This window comes from Trichosurus vulpecula, chromosome 3 (genome assembly GCF_011100635.1).
Source record: "Trichosurus vulpecula isolate mTriVul1 chromosome 3, mTriVul1.pri, whole genome shotgun sequence".
Taxonomy (NCBI): domain Eukaryota; kingdom Metazoa; phylum Chordata; class Mammalia; order Diprotodontia; family Phalangeridae; genus Trichosurus; species Trichosurus vulpecula.
The window spans coordinates 346,199,900-346,220,766 of record NC_050575.1 but is presented as its reverse complement, the minus strand read 5'-3'; the positions used below and the strand labels follow the sequence as shown (position 1 = coordinate 346,220,766).

The following is a 20,867-nucleotide window of genomic DNA, read 5'->3' as shown; positions in this document are numbered from 1 at the left end:
GGGAGCTCATTTCCTTATGAAGCAAAACTTTCTTTTTTTTGAGAACTCTGATCTTTAACAAGTTCTCTCCTATTGAACCAAAATCTACCACTCTATAATTTTCTAGTTTTGCCCTCTGAAGCCATGAAAAAATGAACCTAATCCTTTGCTATGAAAGCCTTTCAGATACTTTAAAACACTGATTTTGTCCTCCCCAAGTCTCCCCTTGTCCAGGTTAAATACTATAATTCCTTCAACCAGCCTTCATATGGCATAATTTTTAATACCCTTACCACTCTTTGGTCTGTTTTCTCCCTTCCCCCAAAGGGTCTGGTTTTGGGAAGAAAAGCAAAGACGTGTCCACAGAGCGGGATTTCTTCATGAGGATGAAATGTACTGTCACCAACCGAGGCAGGACCGTCAACCTAAAATCTGCCACATGGAAGGTAAGAGAGGAGCACATATGGATGGTGCTCCAAACATGGCCCCCCTCAGGGAACTCCCTTGCCTACTTCTCCTCTACAGCAACGGTAACATTCTGGATCTCTTGTCCATCCCCAGGTCTTACACTGTACAGGTCAGGTGAAGGTCTACAACAGTTGTTCCCCCCACAGCCTCTGTGGGTACAAGGAGCCTTTACTCACCTGCCTTATCATCATGTGTGAGCCCATCCAGCATCCATCCACCATGGACATCCCACTAGACAGCAAGACCTTCCTGAGCCGCCACAGCATGGACATGAAATTTACCTACTGTGATGACAGGTGAGGGTGACAGGGCTCATGTGTCTCTGAGCAGCGTGTACATGGGTCTGAGTCTGTGTACACATGTTTATGTAGATATGTATATCTATACATACATATATATTTTAAGCATGTGTGTACAGAGACATAGGTTCATTTTTGAGAGCAGATGTAGGCGCGTGTTGGAATTTGCATATATGTGTGTGTGTTAGGGTGCACATCCCAGGTACCTTATGTTTATTTTATATGCCTAAGGCAGGTCAGGGAGACCTGAGTTCAAATCCTCTCTCAGACAATTAATCTCAAATAAGTCACTTAACTCCTCTCTGCCTCAGTGTCCCCATGTGTAAGATGGGGATAATAATAGCACCTACCCTCCAGGATTGTTGTAAGAATCAAATGTGGTCACATATGTAAAGTCTCTTGCAAATCTTAAAGCAATATATAAATGCTAGCCCCTACAAGGCATCTATGTCTTTGTGTATCTGGGCACATACGCCTGCATTTCTGTGTAATGCCCCACTTAAAGACTCCTCATTTGTTGGGGGCTTTTTTTGGAAAAGATCTCTCTCTATGCATTATCAGTGCCTGCCTCAGCTTTTCTCCCATTTGGAACCAAATCCAACCCATTTTTGTGTTTTTATTCTCCAACGAATCCAGCACCCCTTGGATACTCTCCAGTACACTCTGTCTGCCCACCCAGGCCCCACCCCCGGCTCCAAGTGAAACACCAGCTGGCAGCTTTGGGTTCCAGCCTGGAAACTGTGACCTAAAGCTCCCTATCGATCTCTTGTTCTCTTCCTCCCCAGGTGGTTTTCCTCTTGGGCTTTGTTCTTCTCCTCAGACCCTCTGGGCCTTTTGCCCGAAAGCTTTTTAGTCCAGGGACTTCAACCTGCACTAATCTCTCCTAAGCAGGGCCCCATTTGGGACTTTTTTATGACCCTAAATCTTCTCTTGAATTTAACCTTTGTTAGAACTAAGATTAAAAGTGAGGATCCCCTCATTGCTGGTGCCCAAGTCATGATGAGAGTTTGAAAGAGCTTGGGTTTGGGGAAGGAAGCCATTAATGTCTCAGCAAAGATTTCTGACGGATGGCCCCTGTGGGTCACTTCCCTCCCTCTTTGTCACTCTCTGTGCTTAGTCAACCAACTGAGACTTAGGGAATTAAGGAGAGGGTGATGTGGAAGACTGAAGAATAAAATGGGCATATCTGGAGGAGTGGAAGGACCATGAAAACACGTCCAGCTTACATGCCAGGCTAATTCTGGCCCATCTAAATTACATTCAGTTATAGCTGTGGCTTGTTGGATTTTCCTATGGAAAATGACCCACCCCTGCCTCATCTCAAAAAACATCCTCTATTTCTTTCTGCTCAGCTTGGGATGGTAGAAAGAGCAGCAGAAAGCTGGATTCTGGTCCTGATTCCACCACTAAATAGCTGTGAGACAGATCCCTGAGACCTTCTGAGCCCCAGCTTCCCCACATGTTAAATGGAAGGACCAGGCATGATAATCATCAGCCAATCAGTCCACAACCCATCAAACAGCAAACAATTTCTTAAGCATCCTTTATGTGCCCGGCATTGTGTAGGTGTTGGGAATACAGAGAGAAGAATGAAACGGTCCCTTTTCTTAAGCTTACATTTTATCAGGAGGATGAGTGTGCATCAATATGTATATACAGGATCCACACAAAATAAATAGGAAGGAATTTTGGGAGAGAGGGCATAGAAAATGGGGACTTCAGGAAAGGCTTCGTGTAGAAGATGGTGCTTGGCTTGAAGGAAGCAAAGGATCCTATGAGGTAGAAGGGAGAAGGGAGGGCATTCTAGGTGTGAGGAACTTCCAGTTCAAAGGCACTGAGGTGATAGATGGAGGGTCATGTGTGAGAAAGAGCAAGGCCAGTTTGGCTGAACTGCGAAGTATGGGAAGCTAGAAAGGTAAATGAGGAAAGATAAGTGTTAAGAGCTTTGAAAGCCAAACAAAAAAGTTTATATTTTATCCTAGAGGCAAATGGGAACCAGTAGAGTTTATCGATCAGGAGAGTGATGTTGGTCACTCACATGATCATCTGTAAGGTTTCCTCCAGAGCTAGCATTCTAGAATTTCCCAGCTTCCTACAGCGTCCAGAGGCATCAGTTCCTCAAGAGCCTCTGGCTATTACAGGAACATCTAATCATATAGTTCTTATAAGGAAATGTGCCTGCTAGTTTCCTGTCTACCTACCTCAGGGCTTCTCCTCAGGAAATCACAAGATTTGTTTCATTAGTCATTAAAATGGACCCTCTGCCCCTGAGCTATAGGAAGAAGGCTTCATGAGTTGCCATGACAAAAAAAATAAATGGTGGCCAACCTTCTCTTAATAAGTCTCTCTTAGAACTTAGTCTGATCCTTGGATGACAGATACTCAGTCTGTTACTTGGGTCCTTACTCTAAAACCTATCTAGCTTGGACAAGCTACATCAGGATAGCCTTTGAGAACACAGAATCAATTCTTCACCACTACAAGGCCTCAGAGCATGGGATGTCAATGGAGGGAGGCAATGGTTTTCGCTATCAAAGTTGTTGTTTTATTCTCTCTCATTCCAAGCGGAGTGAATGGCCCTCTCTGGGCCTCTACTTTCATCTTCTGTAAAAAAAAGGAGTTGGACCAGATGGTTTCTTAGGCCCCTTCTAGCTCTAAATCTATGATTCCTCAAGAAACCCGAAGCTAGCATTCCCTAGCTGAAGCCTGAATGAAAGGAGCACAAGGGAGCACAAACCAGAATAATCTCTTTCTCAACCAAAAAGGAAACCACTTAGGAAATAGCTTTTCTCCAGAGCCCATCAGCTCCTCCCTACTCAGCCAGGAGACATGGGCTGTGAGAACTAGTTTATGAAAAGTTTAGACATCTCATTTCCTAATGGGGAAAACTTCATTTTCTTGGTTCAGATTAATTTCTCTGTTCCCTATTTCCAGCCTGGCCTGGGTACTGGTTGGACCACCCTCTCTTCCAGCTAGTCATTCTCCTACCCCTTTTCTGCAAAAACTTCAACCTTTGAGCCTCCTGGTAGAAACTTACCAGGACCCCGTCCCTCAGCTCCAGCCATCTTAGACCTAATCTACAAAGACAAGTCATCTATAGAACAAATGAAGCCCTCTGAACCTGGTAGGGGAAGCTGAATGCTATTACCTCCACCCTGTACTTTCTGACAGATAAGACCAATTGTTTTTCCTAGCTCCTAGATCTGTGAGTGTGTATATGTTTGTAGTGTTGTATCTTCAAAGCGTAGTTCCAGCCTCAAGAAAGGCATGGTGTCACATACCTATAGTCCCTGCACCTGGGGAGGCTGAGGCTGGTGGATCACTTGAGCTCAGGAGTTCTGAGTTGCAGTAGGACTAAAGTACCATTCTTAGCTCAAGGGCCACTCAAAAACAGGCAGCAGGCCAGATTTGACCCTAGGATCATAGTTTGCTTGTCCAACTGCTATAGGGATACACACACATACATATATACATACATGTCTGTATGTGTATGTATATATATGTGTGTGTGTGTGTGTACATATTTGCATGCATGTATATGCACATGTGTGTATACACCTATACATATACACACATGTATATGTGCATATATACAAGCATATGTGCATGCAGATACATTTATACTATATAGAACCAAGTGCTACAGTGTACTTTCCACGTACACAGAATTGGTGATAACCTACATGGTGTAACTTGAGGGATATTGGGATGGCCCTGTTGCCCAAGCTAATGTTACTGTTGTGAACCTAACTTTCCTTCCTCCTTGCCCTCCCCCTCTCCACCCACGAAATTCTGCCATGAGTTTTTCATTCATTTAGTCTGAAATTTTGATCCCTATTAAGGGATAATTACCTTTGGGAGCTAGCACATAGAGATGATATTGGTCAGGAGAGAGTAGTAGGTCTTGTAGGGGAATGGAGATGTCAGGAGAGAGGAAATGGGTAGAAAAAGAGGAGAGGATTTGAGCACCAGGAACAAGTTTGACCAACATCCCAATGGTGTTAGGGGCAAGCCATGTTCAATGAGTGGCTGGTGAAGTGAAGAGCAGAGAGCAGATATCTAGACCTCACCTAGGGCTTCTGTAACTCTCCAATGCACATATCATGCATCATGGCTACTTGGGTCTCAGCCACGGTGGTAGAGGGCAAGCTTCATGAGAGCAAAGTTCTGAACCAGACCCAACCTTGTCTTCACTCATCTTGGCCTATCTAGACTTTCCTCCAGTGCCTTGTAAAGGGATCTGTACAGCATTAATAATAATTAATCATCAGCAATTAATAACTATTGCTGTCATCATACAAAGGCTTAAGATTTTGTAATTCACAATGAGTGGAGCTACTTTAAAAAGTCTACTGAGGGTTTTGCATTTTTTCCAGCAAGGTTTAGTCTTTCAAGAGACCCAATTATGGGAACTAAACTCTAAATTCAGTAATGCTGAAGTGGTGAGTGCTGAGAGAGGCATTTAATGACATTAGTTGTGCAGTTGGGGAGAAGTTGTGTTGAAGTGATTAGCAGATTAGTTAATAAGGGCACGTGGGCAGTTTAGCCAATTTAGCCATAGCCCATAGCTATTTTAAATTCCTAATCCCTAGGTATTGTTTTTAGTTGCTTGAACTAGGTTTAGAATTATTTTTTTCATCATTTCCATTTGTTTTCTTGTCTTGCTTTTCCTCCCCATGCATTAAACACCCAGGTCCTTGATACCCAGCCAGAGATGAACACTCCAAAAACTGTCGCTCACCTGTATTAGCTAATAAGGAAGGGGCTTGGCTCTCCCCTCCTACTTTCAGTATTAATCTGGAATTATACCAGATAGAATGAAATGCGACACACATAAGAGAATATGAGCTCCTACAAAAGGGAACATTTTCCCATAAGGGAAATTAGGAGGAAAATGTGAGGCAGTTTAGAGCCTATAAAATGATCTTGGTGGCAGCCCGGGGCCATTTTCTTAGCCCCAAAGAGGTTGTAAATAGGGCAGGTTGGAGAAAGTGGGGAAAGATAGACAAAGAAAGGCAGCAGCTGCCTCCAAATAAAGGATAAAGTAAGATAAATATTTGTAAAGTGCTTTGCAAGCTTCAAAGTACTGTATAAATGTTAGCTATGAAAGAAAAGCATTTTAAATCATAGGAATTCAAGGGTAAGGGATGCAGATGACTTGGAAACAAGCTTGTTTGCGGTTTACTCTTCTATAGCAAAGCCCACTAAATTCACCACTAATTGTCCCAATACAACAGACCTTTTATTGATATGTTATAGAAATCAATCATGTATCTTTCATGTATCCATTGTATGTATGTATGTCTGACACGTAGTGGAGAGGAAGAAGTCGAAGAGGTAGCTGAGGGGCGAAAAGTACTTGTTGGAATGAGAAAAAAATGGAAAATGACGCAGGGTGACCCCATGTACCTAGATGGCTGTACTCAGCTCTTAGATGTTTTCCCAAGTTGCTATTCAGTTCATCACTCAACAACTATTTATTAACAATCTAATATGTGCCTAACATTGCAAGTAGTGTGCTATAATAGCAAGGACATTGGATGTGGAGTCAGGAATACCTGGGTTCATATCCTGTCTCAGACGCTTACTAGTCATGTGACCCTAGGAAACTCATTTAATCACTCTGGGCTTCTTTCTGCTCATCTGTAAAAAATGAGGGACTGGACTTGATGGTCCCTTCCAGCTATGGGTATATAATCCTACGAAGGAAGAAATGTAAGACGTACTCCTTGCCTTCAAAGAACTTACAGTTGAGTTGGGGAAATAAGAGTAAGAAACACAAAACCACTGTGAATAATGTAAGACAGTACATACTACCCAAAGGGAAGACAACGTGTGTGGGTTTTCTGTCCCAAGTAGTTTAACTTTAGTTTTCGGCTTAAATTCATGAACAAGAGTCATCTAGTGGAGAAAGAGGTTCTATGCAGAGAAATATGCCTTGTAGTTAAGAGGAAGGGGATTGAAGACAAACTCTGATGACTGGTTTTCTTCATGTCTAAGATCAAAGGCTTGAAGACTGCTCTCCTTCAGAAAATCCTCCTCTTATTTTTGGTAGTTTGATATCTCCCCATATTATAAATTATATGGGAAATGGTCCACCAAGTGGAAATAGAAGTATAAAAACAGCCTACCAAAAAACAAAAGAATTTGGGGATTCAATTCATTCTGGCATTAGATGCAGGCATGCTAGGTCCATTGGTCAAGAACTAGAAGGGACCTTAGAGGCCATGAAAATCCAACCCCCTTGTTTTACAGATGTGGAAACAGAAGCCTAAGAAGATTAAGAGACTTGCCTAAGGTCATATAACTAATAAGTGGCAGAGGTCGGATTTGAACCCAGGACTTTTAGACTCCAAAGTCAGTGTTCTTTCCACTGTATACCAACCTAGATGATGAGTCCATGTCCGTAGGCTCAGAGTCTATGTTTGTGTGGCTTTTACATATTTGAATGCTTCATGAGACCAGCAAGTAGCAATCTCAGGTCAGGACCTTACAGTCTTCAACTAATCTAAAGCCCTTATATTCCTGAGTCTCAGAGCAGTTAAGTGATCGAACTTGTGCTCAAACACATAGCACAAAGTAAGTGGATTTGAAACCAGGTCATTGTGACTCCAAGTCTAGCCCTCTATAAAAATAAAACCTAGTTGATTTGGAGTAACTGAAATAATGATTAAAAAATAGTGAAAAGTATCAAGGTCATTGAGGAAATACGTTTTTACTATGACCCTTCACAATGACTGGAACTGGTCTAATAAAATTCTGCCTAGAAGTGTCAAAGCCCCAGGATTGGGGGCTGCTTCAATGAACATTTCAGAATTAGCCCCTAACTTAAATGCAAGTAGCTAATTTACCCTTTATTAATAGAACAAAGTTAAAAGCTATGGCTGTGAGAATTGGACTGTAAGGAAAGCTGAGTGCCACAGAATGGATGCTTTTGAATTCTAATATTGGAGAAGACTTTTGAGAGTCTCTTGGACTGCAAGGAGGTCAAATCAGTCAATACTTAAAGAAATTAATTCAGGCTGTTCACTGAAGCTGAAGCTTAAATACTTTGGCCACATAATGAGAAGATGGGACCTATTGGAAATGGCCTTGATGTTGGGAAAGATTGAAGGCAAAAGGAAAAGGGGATGGCAGAGGATGAGATGGATGGATAGTGTCATGGAAGCAATGAACATGAGTTTGGACAGACTTCAGGAGATGGTGGAGGACTGAAGGGCCTCGGGGTCCACAGGGTCACAAAAAGTCAGAAATGACTGAACGACAACAACCCAAAGCAGTAGAATCTGAATTGTGTGTCATTATCCTATCTCATGTGTCTAGAGATACCTGGGCTCCTGTATTAGGACAGAAGCGGAGAACTGAACCTTAGGCTTGATTTCATTAGGCTTTGGGGGTGTTCTAATCCTTGTCGTTGTAACCCTGAGAATCATTTCCTTCATACTGTTCTGCTGTAGCTGTCTCACTCAGGGAATCCTCTTTAAAGTATACTTTGTTTTGTTTTTTAAGGATAAAGAGTAATTCAAAAAAGTTGTGAACAATGATTTCAAAAGCAAGGATGATGTTTTAAAGTCATCTTTACCTGGAAATAGAAAGTCATAGTTTATTTCTGTGCCTTCCCTGTTTCTAAGTGTCATTTCATTGTCTTTCTCTGACTATTTCTCTTTTAAATCCCACTCTTATGTCTCTGTCTCTCTCTTCTCCCCTCCCTTTCTGTTTCTCTGACTTCCATCTTCCTTCTGTTTCCCTGTTTAGTCTTCCTTTCCAACCCTCCCCTTCTGTCCATACCATTTTATGAAAATAGACTTTTAAAAATGTATTTTATCTGTTGAATAAATCTTGGTGTTCCCCATTTAATTTTCAAACTAGGCGAGTTGACTGAACCTTTTACATTTATATTCCTTAAAATGAAAGAGGGATAGAAATGAAATTGGATGGTTGGTTGTTTTTTAACTGATTTGTGGATCTCAATTGCTTTTTGATTCTTTATAAAGTCAAACTCCTTTCCCAGGGTCTGGCATAGAGCACTTCTTAGACGCATCCTGAAATGCTTGGAATGCCTTTTCTGGACTCCTGCAGTCCCCTGTCCGTGTAAACTGGCGCCGAGTCATGGACATTAAGGGTAGCTACGTGCTATCAGACAGAGGCCGAGAACCATGAGCTTGAAGTTGGGGTTTCCTGGCTTTGTGAACTTGACAACTCAAATGGTGGCTGATTGTGTATAAGCTCAGTGTATTTTCCAGTTGTTTTTTTTTTTACGGTAGTCTGTTTTAAAAAATGTAAGAAGAAACATTAAATGTTTATTTTAGTTGACAAGATAAATTGTGGCAGCTACTAGTTAACTATCTGGCAATTCTGAAGAATAAGCTTGTTTTTCTATTTTCAAAACATGTCATTGTACATCTTTCATTAATTAGATAATGGATATTATATTATCAGCTTGGTTATTATAAATATTTACTTTGAGAGTTTTCTCTGGACTATACTAACCTTGAAAGAGAATGCTTCAACTCTTCTTGGGGGAAGGGAGGTGTAATTAACTCCTTGGTTCTCCAAATCCTCATTTTTAAGTTCTTCTAGAGAATGCTGTATTTTAATAAGAGATGAATTTTTATTCTCCCTAGCAAATAAATGGGTTTGGCAAGTTACTTTGCTTGTATGCTTCTTTCCCTCCCCCCCAAAAAAACCTCCTCCTCCCAATCATCAACCCCTCCCCAACCTCAACTACCCCATATCCCTGGAAGGAATTTTTTAAAAAAGCAACTTGAAAAGAAGTTGGACATACTGTGAAGAAATGGGGCTCTGGGCAACAGAAGGACCAGCAGTGTCCTGTCCCCAGATGCTCCTTCCATTCCCCCTAGTTATGAGGTGCACTAAGTCGATGACATTGGTGTGGGAGGCCAGAGAGCATGTGTTCAGGCCCCTCTCTGTTCAAGGCCAAGGGAAGGAAACAAATCCTTCTTAGTCCATAGCTGGCAGCTCAGAGAAAGTGAGTCCCCTGTACTGAAGTTGGCTGGACCCGAATTTCACTTGAGAAACCTCTTTGCCTCAGCCAAATCAGCTGATGCGAAAGGCTTTTCTGACTTAGCTTTGCTGTGGTATAACTTGGCTTGGACCCCGAGTACCACACAAGCAGAGACTTTACCCTTTCTTTGCCTAGATCTGCTTTTCCAGTAGAAAATCAGAGCCCCTTTGTGATGATTATTAATAGTAATAGTAGTAGATGTGTCATGGTGGTGGTGGTAGTGGTGGTGGTGGTAGTAGTAGTAGTAGCAACAGTAGTAGTAGTAGTAGTCATGCTTAGCATTTATGTAACTCTTTAAAGTTTGCAAAACACTTTACCGAATGTTAACTCATTTGCTATTTACAACAACCCTGGGAGGTAGGTGCTAATATTATCCCCCTTTTACAGATGACAAAACAAAGAGATTAAGTGACTTGACCAGGGTCACACAGCTAAATAAGCATCTGAGGCAGAATTCACATTAGCATCTTCCTGCATGTCCACTGTACCCCTTAGCTGCCTCTATCAGCAAACCATAGCATGAGTTTTGCAAGTGGGTTAGGATTGTGATGGTTAGAAGGACACACCAGTGGGTAATGGAAAGGGTCCTTCCCAGATTTATTCTTCCCCACTAGCCTTGATGGTATACCCTTCCTGGATCTAATGAATGAATTGGAGAAAAAGCAAAAGACCTTGGAAGGAAGAAAATCAAAGGTCATTCTTTCTTCTTTGCTCTTTTCATTGGTGATGTAAAACATAGAGAAGGTGCAATTTATTTAAGTCATATTCAACCTCTGACACTTTCTGACTGTGGAATCCTGGTCCAGTGACTTACCTTCTCAGTGCCTGAGGCAATCTGCTTTGGAAAAGGGAGTTTCTCCCGCTTCTCTGCACTGATGAAACACTGTTCCAGGACCCGCCCCCCCAAAAAAGGATCTAGGATACTCTGTAATTAAAGAACCACTTGGGACATTTAGCCTCCCATTATCTGCCCTTTTCTTGCCTCCTCACCCTTCAGATAGCTAGTACTTTCCTATTTTTTCTTCTTTCTCCCAATCAAATGCCATTTTGATGAGGTTCAGGTGACTGATAATAGTGTGAGGTAAGGACTCCTTCTAGGGGCCTTTGTTCTGTAACATCAAAGCCTCAAGCTAAAGTAGAATGTCACTAAAAAGTGAAAAGCTAAAGCAGAATCACTAAAGTAGAATTTTAGGCATTAGTCAGTGAAGAGTGCAGGAGAATTTTAGGGGTCTGCTTTAGGGGTCTTGCCAATGACCCAGAACACACTTCAAGAAAGTCTGTGTCTATTCCGCCTACATAGAAGGTCAGCATCCACCCTGAGTGTTCACACCTGTGAGTGTTCACACCTGTGAGTGTTTGCATGGGAGCTCCCCCAGTAGATATGTTTCCTCCCTCCATGGGGTGGTGTCGCAGCAGAGTAGGTTGCCTGATCTGGGCCTTATTTTTAATAGAATGTTAGTGCTATGACCCACCTGGGCAGCACTTAGGTGGGGGAGAGGCGGGGCCTGCCTGGATGGGGAAGAGAAAAGAATACATGTGTTTGATTTACAGTGACGTAACAATGGCTAGTTGCCTGGATGTACTTTCATCTTTGCTAAATCTGTTGTTCTTTTTGTTTGTGGCTTTTCCATATGCGTGTAATTTTCAATGAAGAATTACTGAATTGATTGGCTACCATCCTGAAGAGCTGCTTGGACGCTCTGCCTATGAGTTCTACCATGCCCTGGACTCGGAGAGCATGACTAAGAGTCACCAGAATCGTAAGTGACTCAGTTTCTTCCCCAGTCTTCCTGGATATGGGTTGGGTTGGGAACTGAATAATAAGGTGTGCACTTGTAAATGTCCCAAGAGGGGGACCCTCTCCTATTGGCCCTCCTCTGACAGGTTAGCAAAGGCCTGAGTATTGGGCCTTGTGACCTAGGAATGGGACAGCAGGTACTGCGGATACTGCTCCTCCAGCTTAGGGAGTGAAGCCCTTGGAGAGGAGAAGCTGTAATAAATGGTTATTTATAGTTTGGACCCACAGGGAGCATTGGTTGAGGGGAAAATCTTTCCTAAGGGCCTAGTTAGTGTATGACCATCCCTGGGCTGGGTTCTGTGGGAGAGAAGAAAAGAAGCAGCAACACAGTCTCCACCCCAAGTAGCTTATAGCCTTCTTGGAAAGACAGAACTAACATATATGAAAAAAAATGAAGGGGAAAGCCAGGGTATAGTGGAAAAAGAACACTGGGTTTGGAGTCAAAAGGTCTAGGTTTAAATCCTGGTTCTGCTACTTACTAGCTATGTGATCTTGAGTAAATCATTCCCTTCTGACCCTCATCTTCCTTATTGGTAAGATGGCACTAAGAATGCTTACACTATCTACCTCACAGGTCTGTTGGAAGAATCAAGCAAAGTAATTCCTCTAGGGCATGCTTTGAAAACAAAAGCACTATATTAATATTAGCTATTAAGTATAATAACGAAATGGATCCATGTGGCCAAAAACAATGATGGCTGGAAAAGAAGTGGCCTGGTTGTGTATTGAGCATGAGAGATAACAGATGAACAGCTAAATGCTGCTCTGGTATCAAGGGGAAAAATTTTTTTTAAACTGGAAGAAGTCCTTCAGGGCATGGGTTAAGGCTTTTTTGGAGGATTTATGGAAATATGTGAACAAGAATCACATAGGATGAGAAAGTGTGAGGAGTCACGATCTATCCCAATGGAGAAAGTACTTATAGCAATGAAATCACAGATCTATTGAATTATCATGAATTATAATAGTAATTAATAATAAAACAATAACATGATTTTCTATAGTCATATGTTCATTGTACGATATGGACTCTGCAGAAGAAGCTTAAATGGACAATTTTTATTGCACAAAATGGAAACGTTCATGTATAAACAAAATCAATGTAGCTCAACTTAGAAAGGAAAGATTTAACTGGGAAAAAAAGTCTTTGCAGTGAGTATTTTTTATAAAGGTCTGATAGAAAATATATAAAAGGAATTGTTTCAAATATTTAAGACTGCCAGCCATGACCTAGTTAATAAGGCTATTAAGGGGCAGTTCTCAAAGGAAAAAAGATCCCAGCTGTCAACAGGCATATGAAGATATGCTCCAAATTACTAACCCAAAAGATGGGGAATGGAGCATGGGTTGGAAGTTGGATCAATTTATCAACTTAAACTGAAGCTTCTGTTTTCTCTCCTGGCTCTCACACATGCATCTTTTGACCCTTTGTTAGTAAATAGTGGCAGATTTTGTTCCCATTTTTCCTTTGTTCAGTAACACAGTAAAAAATCCAATCTGGAGGTTTGTTCCATTTTGCATATTACTGTGAGAGACAGAGGAAGGAGGAGGATACCTTTCTAATGACTGGGGAAGCTCAGTATTTAAAACAGACAGATAATTGAAAGTTGTCATTTCCAAATGGATTTGTAATTTATCCTATGTTAACTCTCAAGAGAGGGCTTGGTTCCTCTTTGTTGTATGGGGACATTACGTGCTCTTGGAAAAAAACCAGAATCAAGATTAAAGGCAGTAAAAAGCCTGTCTGTGATGTAGCAGGCCCCCTCGTCATGCTAGCAATGATGAGCGAGTGATTAGAAGACTGATGTAATTACATTGCAGTGACAGAGCAGGACTGTCTGATCACTAGAAATAAAATTAAAACCTTCCCAAAATGCACTGTTTAATCAACATTAACAATACTAATCCTGTACCTCTCTCACACAAAGGAAAGTCTGCCTGAGCTAACAATGGGCTGGTGGAAGTTTGCTGGAATCACTGTCTACAGCCTAAATTCTGTCAAATCCTGGTTCCCAGAGTGAGAATAGAAAGGCGGTAGTGGGCGTTCCTGAACCATGAGGGAGCAGATGGATCCTTGGATTTGATCATGGGGCAAGTGCTAGGATTTTTTTTTTTTTTTGCAAGAGCAAAGACAAGTTTATCTTTTGGTGATTATTCAGGCTCTAGTGACAGAAAACTCACTGTGCATATTAATATTGATGAAATTCAGGTTAAATTGAGTATCAGAAATAGCCCAGAAGTGGAAAAAAATTAACCAAAGAAAGAGTAACCTGAGGAGGGGTATATGGTAGGGGGATGGAGTGGTCCTCCTCCTCTGCTTTGGCAGTATGTCAGGATATGTGGGCTGTTTACATGTATGTGCAGGAGGTGAGCATCAACCCTTTTGTAGGACCAGCTAACCTAGGCCACCTCCTACCTTGTATGCCTACTGCCTTCCCGAGTCACTGCCCCAGCAGCATAGTTATGTACATTATGTATATGTATGCAGCCTCTGAAACTGAGATGCAACAAAGTATGGATCACTTTTCTGCTGCTTATGCTAATTTTGGCCTAACAGTTAACACCAAGAAAACAGGTGCTCCGTGAGTCACCACCACACCATCCATATGTGGAACCATCAGTTACAGCAAATGGAGAAGTTTGGAATGCTGTGGATAAGTTCACTTACCTTGGTAGCGTACTTTCCAGGGATGTACACATGGATAGTGAAGTTGACACACACATTGCCAGAGCTAGCTCAGTTTTTGGGAGGCTCCGAAGGAAAGTATGGGAGAGAAGAGCTATTAGATTGATTAGCAGACTGAAAGTCTACAGAGCTGTGGTGTGGACCTCATTGTTGTATGCCTGTGAAACCTGGACAGTCTACCAGCGCCATGCCAGGAGACTGAATTACTTTCCATTTGAATTGTCTTTGGAAGATTCTGAAAATCACCTGGCAAGATAAGGTACCAGACACTGAGGTCCTTACTCGAACTAAAATGCCAAGCATTCCAACTGTGCTTCAGAGAGCGCAATTCCAATGGGCTGGCCATGTTATTCGAATGCAAAATGTACACTTGCCAAAAAGACTTATTTTATGGAAAACTCACACAGAGCAAGCATTCACATGGGTGGTCAGAAGAAGCGATACAAGGACACTCTCAAGGTCTCTCTTAAGAACTTTGGAATTGATTGTGTGACATGGGAGACGCTGGCACAGGACTGCTCAGCATGGCGTACCTCATCAGGGAAGAGGCTGTGCTCTGCGACCAAAGCAGACTTGAAACAGCTCAAAAGAAATGCAAGATGCGCAAATTTAGAGTATCCACCCCAAATGTTCACACAGACTCTTAGTGCCCAACCCATGATAGAGCATTCCAAGCTCACATTGGTCTGATCAGCCAGTTAGACACATTGAAACTTGACTCTAGCATAGTGATGTCATAGACTGTCCTCTTGGAGAATGAAGGACAACAACCAACCAACCATGTATACGTATATATGTGTATGTGTACACATATGTGTGTGCATGTACACACATATGTAAACACTTTAAGGTTGACCAAACTTTTTTCCATAACTGTCTTCTGTGGCAAGTATTGCTATTCCCTTTTTTTTTTTTTTACACATATGAAACTTCGGAAAGGTGAACCCTGGAGACTTGCTCAGGCGCACAGCTAAAAAGAGGCAAAACCAGAATTCCAACCCAGGTCTCCTCATGGCAACCACGCTGCCCATGAAACGCCCAAACCTAGATTAAAAGCACAAGTTCATCCACTCCATCTAGCACCTAGGGAGGGCCATGGGACTAAAATATTGCTAAATGTTTCTGTGCCTTGTCCCGAGGGCCCTTCCGTACCCCACAATATGATACCGGACCTGCAAGGGCTGAGAGGTCAGCAGGTCTAGGAATTTCTATAATGAAGTCCAATGCAAAAGCACTGGTGAGAGAATTGGGGGAGCAATAATGTACGTTTTAAGAGAAAATCGTGACAAGACTGTTTGCACTTGGAAAGAAGCAGGTTTTATTAGGGAGACGTATCTCGGAGATTAATTTATTACTGCTTCTGGGAAAAAAAATTCCTAGGCTGTGCCCCATGGCCAAAGAAAATGGCCTTTGGATCGTATGTTCTCTTGCAGTTCAGATACTCTCCCCACCCCATTCCTACCCAGTTTCCTTCTGCCCATGCTCTGTGAATCAGAAATGGATTTTTTTTTATTATTAAGATTTTGCTAAGAGGAGCCATAAATTGTGCAGAGTTTATAGCCTGGTGCACTACTTCTAAGAAAACCACTTTAAATAGAGACTGATTTTCTAGAAATTCTGATCTCATTTATTGCTGTGAGGCAGGTAGAGGTGGTGCCACCATTTTTTCTCACCTATGAGCAAGTTAATTTCCTAGAGAAGCCAAATGAATAGCTTTGGGTCACATAGTAAGTCAGTGTTAGGTAGGTACTTGAATTCAAAACAAAATGTCATAGAAACACAGGATGATTGACTTGGAACTGGAAGGGAATTTGAGAGAAAGTCTAGTCCCACCCCTCTATTTTGGAGATGAGGAATCTGAATCTTCTAGAAGTTAATGGTTCACTTGAGGTCCCATTGTTAGTAAGTGACAGAGGAGGGGTCTCTATGTGTACCCCTAGTCTCTCTCCTGAGTCCCAGTCCTACATCACCAAATACCTCCTGGACCTTGTGGTGTGGGTGACTTATAGGCATCTCAGATTCAACATGTCCCAAAACAGATCTTATCATCTTTCCCCCCAAACCCTCCCATCTTCTGAATTTCCCTGATGCAGTCAAGGACACATGACTCTCCTCCCAATCACGCAGGTCTGAAACCCAAGTATCATCCTTAATGCCTCATTCTCCTTCATACCATGCATCCAGTACATTGCCTGACTTGGTCATTTCTGTCCTGAGATCATTTCATATGTCCTCTCTTTGCTTGAAAAGCTACCATGTCCTCCTCACTTCTCATCTGCCTCTTAGAATCTCTGGCTCCCTATAATACTTGACCATCTTCTGAAGGATGCTTTTCCTTGTCCCCTGGGGTGCTAGATATTCCCCCTCTGAATTACCTCCTAACTATTCTGTATGCATCTTGTATGTACCTAATTATTAGAGTGTTACCTCCTTCATTAAGTTCCTTAAGGGACCGTTTTTGTCTTTTTTTTTTTTTGGTATCACCAGCATGCCTGGCTCATTGAAAGCGCTTAAATAAATAAATGTTTGTTGTTGATTGAATAATCTGTAAAATGGTGGTGTTGGACCAAGGTCCTTTCCAACTCCAATACTTTGTGCTCTTCCTATCAAACTGTGAGTTCTTCTGGCTCTGTTGCAAACTCTGCCTAGTCCATTGACCTCTGATTCTCATTTTGTCCTCAGTGTGTACCAAAGGTCAGGTGATCAGTGGCCAATATCGGATGCTCGCCAAGCATGGTGGGTATGTGTGGCTGGAAACCCAAGGGACTGTCATTTACAACACTCGAAACCTTCAACCCCAGTGCATCATCTGTGTTAACTATGTCCTGAGGTGAGTTCTTCTAAAACTCCTCTGAGGGGGCCTAGGAACCTAAAGATGGACCCATAGCACTCTTAAGTCTTGAGAAACTTAGAATATTTAAAACACATGAAGTCCCATACCAGGGGTGGACCTCTCTCATAGTCAGGATCTGAAAGCATTCATGCCAAATTAATAATTCCAGACTTAATTTCTACACCCTCTTTTCCCATCCCCACCTTATTTTTGTTACAATGTGCATTGTCTGTGACACAGGGTGGAGAGGAAGTTGAGAGAGAGGAATGAGAGTGACTTTCTGGGAAATGGAAGGTGGAAATTCTTTAGCTTAATATCTTTAGTAACTGAGGAGGCAGAACCAGGAAGACATTCTGTCCCCAAAAGCCACTTCTCAAAACCTGATGTCAGACAACTAGAGACTCAAGCCTGTGTATGGATAGTGGAAAAAAAGCAGCCTTCACAGTAGGCTTGTGTTTGGAGGATGTTATGATTGTAATCACCTCTATGGCTAGTTATAGAGTTGAATTATACAGTTCTTTGAAGAACCCAGATAAATAGGTTCTGTTCTTTCCCTTTCTACTTGCTGAGAGTGTCCTGAGGCAGAGCAGTCAGGGGTTCTGGGGTAGCCATACACTTGAACATTTCTTATAAGAAACCATATACGAAGGATCTGTGAGTTTGTGGATAAGGGAATTCCTGCAACCACCACAGATCCCAACCCATTATAACTTAGTCGATAAGTGAGGGAGTCACACAAATCTCAGAGAGATTAATAACTTGCAGATGGCCACACAGTAAATGTCCCAAGCAAGATCTGAACCCAAGACTTCCTGATATCCCCTACGCCATGCTGCCTCTGTAAAAAGGGACTTGAAGTCTCTTTTTCATTTTATTAGTGAAATCGAGAAGAATGATGTGGTGTTCTCCATGGACCAGACTGAGTCCCTGTTCAAGCCCCACCTGATGGCCATGAACAGTATCTTTGACACCAAAGTCCCTGTGTCGGAGAAGAGTAACTTCCTATTTACCAAGCTCAAGGAAGAGCCAGAAGAGCTGGCGCAACTGGCGCCTACACCAGGAGATGCCATCATTTCTCTGGACTTTGGTCAGTACCTCCCACCTGCACAAGGAACCCAGAAGAGCCTGAGCAAGGGTAGCTTCCGTTTTGCCTTGGCCACCTTGAACATGCTTCTCTCTTTTTTTTTAATTGAAATTTTTATTGACATCTTTTGTTTTCACATCACCTTAATTTCCTAATATGGTCTTCCACTCTCCCCCACCCAAAGAACTATCCCTTATTTTTAAACAAAGAGAGGGAATAAGGAAGCAGATTCACAGAATTAACCAATGCATCAGTCAAGCTTGATAATAGTGTCTTGTCTTCTGCTTCCACAGTCCTACGGCTCTGAAAAAAGAGAAGGAGGTACATTATCGTAGCTCTTTTGGGGGGCCAACTCTGATCATTATGATTACAGTGTTCACTTTTGGTTTCTGATGTTATTCTTTCAGTTTACATCGTTGTGTTTTTTGTGTATGTTGTTTTCCTGGTTGTGCTTTATTTATTTTGTATCAGTTCATGGAAATCTTCCCATATTCATCACTTCATATGGTACAATCATATTCTACTGCACTCACATACCACCATTTGCTCAGCCATTCCCTAATCAATGGGCATCTCCCTTGTTTCCTGCTCTTTGCTATTACAAAGAGTGCTTCTTTCAATATTTTGGCCCATCTGGGTTGGGCAAATGGGAGCTTTCATTGAGTCTCTGAGGGGCATGTGCTTAGCACTGGGATCCCTGGGTAAAAAGTTCATCCTACACTATGCTATACTCTTTGAATTTTAAGATTAAAAGGGACTTTGGAGACCATCTAGTCTGATCCTCTCATTTTATCATATCAATGCCTTAAAGGGCATTGAGTCCAACCCCCTCTTTTTACAGATGCGGAAACTGAGGCACAGAAAATTTAACTGACTTGCCCAGGGTCACACTGTTAGCAAGTCTGAGTGAGATGAGATTGGAATTCAGTGCCCTAGCCACCATACTAAAGAGAGGAGGAAGCTAAGTGACTTGCCCAGTACTCTTCTTATGTCTCTTCACCTTCATTTCTTTGAGAGACACTAACTCTATAGGTTCCTGACCTATATAATTATATGTAGAAGACAGATCCCCATTTAAAGGAATCCTATAGTAATGAAGACTCTTTCTTAAAACTCACCCTTTCTCTTTGTCTCTGTCTTTCTGTGTGTTTCTGTCTGTCTCTCACACACACAATTTAAATTTGCAAATTTAAATTGTCAAAGGGAACTCCATGACCAACCCAAGACCTGTCCACAAGGCTTTTTGCCTCCTTTCCTTTGTAGTTTGAGATTCCCCCCCACCTCCCCCTGCTGTGTATATTCATAATCAAGATGAGTTAAATTAGAGCAAACCTACCCTGACTGTTGTCCCTTATCTCTACAGGAAACCAGAGCTTTGAAGAATCGTCTACTTATAACAAAGCCCTTCTGACCCCAAGCCAGCCATGGCCTGGAGACATGAAGAGCCGCAGTTCCCAGAGTGAGGCCTCATTCACTGTACCCCAGATGGCCCCTCCTGGCAGCACCACCCCCAGTGCCAGCAGCAACAGTAGCTGTTCCACGGTAGGAGGCAAATCAAGCCAGAAATTGAGTGGACAGCAGGTCAACCAAGTACAAAGTGGGAAGGAGAGATTCGAACCCCTCTTGATTCCATCATCTTCTTTCCTTTGACAGCCTCAGGTTTCTTGTTGAACAATTTAGTTCTGTACATATGAACTAAGCTACTACTTTCTACAGGGGAGATTGCTAGGCTTCTGGAGAGAAAGAAGGTTAAATAAGACCACCCCTGCCTTCATGGGGCTTACAGTCTAATAAAAGATGTAACTGTAATACAAATTGGAATATGCTAAGTGAATAATGGGTACAAATAAACTGCTTAAGAGGCCTGAGGTGGGAAAGATTACTTCTATTTAGTGGGGGACCAGGGAGGTCCTTTTAGAAGGAGGGCCTGTTTTTAAGAGGGCTAATGATTTTATCCAAATCATTATCATTAACCTCATGTTTAGTAAGAACTTTCAAGGCGCCCCCAGATTGCTTACATTTCATCATAAAACATTTTTAGTAAGAGCCACAAGCCCTACTTACTAAGCATGGCATTGTTGCTAGGGACAATTCCAGCGTACGGTCCTTGTCCTCCCTTTGCTTTATGATGACACAGATAGGAAAAATGTAGACATCTGGACTGATTGGCAACTGCTACTCAAATCCCTGCCTCAGTCTACAAGTATGCATCGATGAGCCATTGTGTACCTACTCTGTCAGAGACAAGAGAAGGTAGCTGACATGGGCCCTGCCCCTCTCCACCTGTCCCATTACAATTTCATGGGGGAGACAGGGCTCATGCACATGAAACAATGAGAAAACTGTACAAATTCATAAAGCACCAAATGATATAGGCCAGACTAGACATGACAGGAGATGATATATGTAAACAGCTAAAGAGCCTGACGTTGAGGTTTCCCAACAACTGTGGTCTCAGACCCCTTGCCTAATAGGGAGAGAGCTGACCAACTGTCTAATAATCAGTCCTGTTTTCTGTCTTGTCCTCCCTCTCCTTCTCCCATAGCCAAGCAGCCCAGGAGATTATTATAGCTCTCTGGATGAAAATCTGAAGATGGAAGTGATAGAGAAGCTTTTTGCTATGGATACTGAATCCAAGAACCAATGTAACACCCAGGTGAGTGCCCAGAGAGAGAAACTCCCACCTTTATCTTCA

The 20,867-nt window shown here is 42.2% G+C and overlaps 1 protein-coding gene across 1 annotated transcript in view; it reads left to right on the top strand.

Moving 5' to 3' along the window:
* EPAS1 (endothelial PAS domain protein 1) overlaps positions 1–20,867 on the top strand; it is a 115,640-nt gene that overhangs the window by 80,912 nt on the left and 13,861 nt on the right. The window contains exons 5-11 of the mRNA XM_036752204.1: positions 307–425; positions 541–743; positions 11,425–11,531; positions 16,938–17,085; positions 17,967–18,175; positions 19,536–19,714; positions 20,718–20,828. Of these exons, the coding sequence (XP_036608099.1) occupies positions 307–425; positions 541–743; positions 11,425–11,531; positions 16,938–17,085; positions 17,967–18,175; positions 19,536–19,714; positions 20,718–20,828 (1,076 nt within the window). The remainder of the gene's footprint in view (positions 1–306; positions 426–540; positions 744–11,424; positions 11,532–16,937; positions 17,086–17,966; positions 18,176–19,535; positions 19,715–20,717; positions 20,829–20,867) is intronic.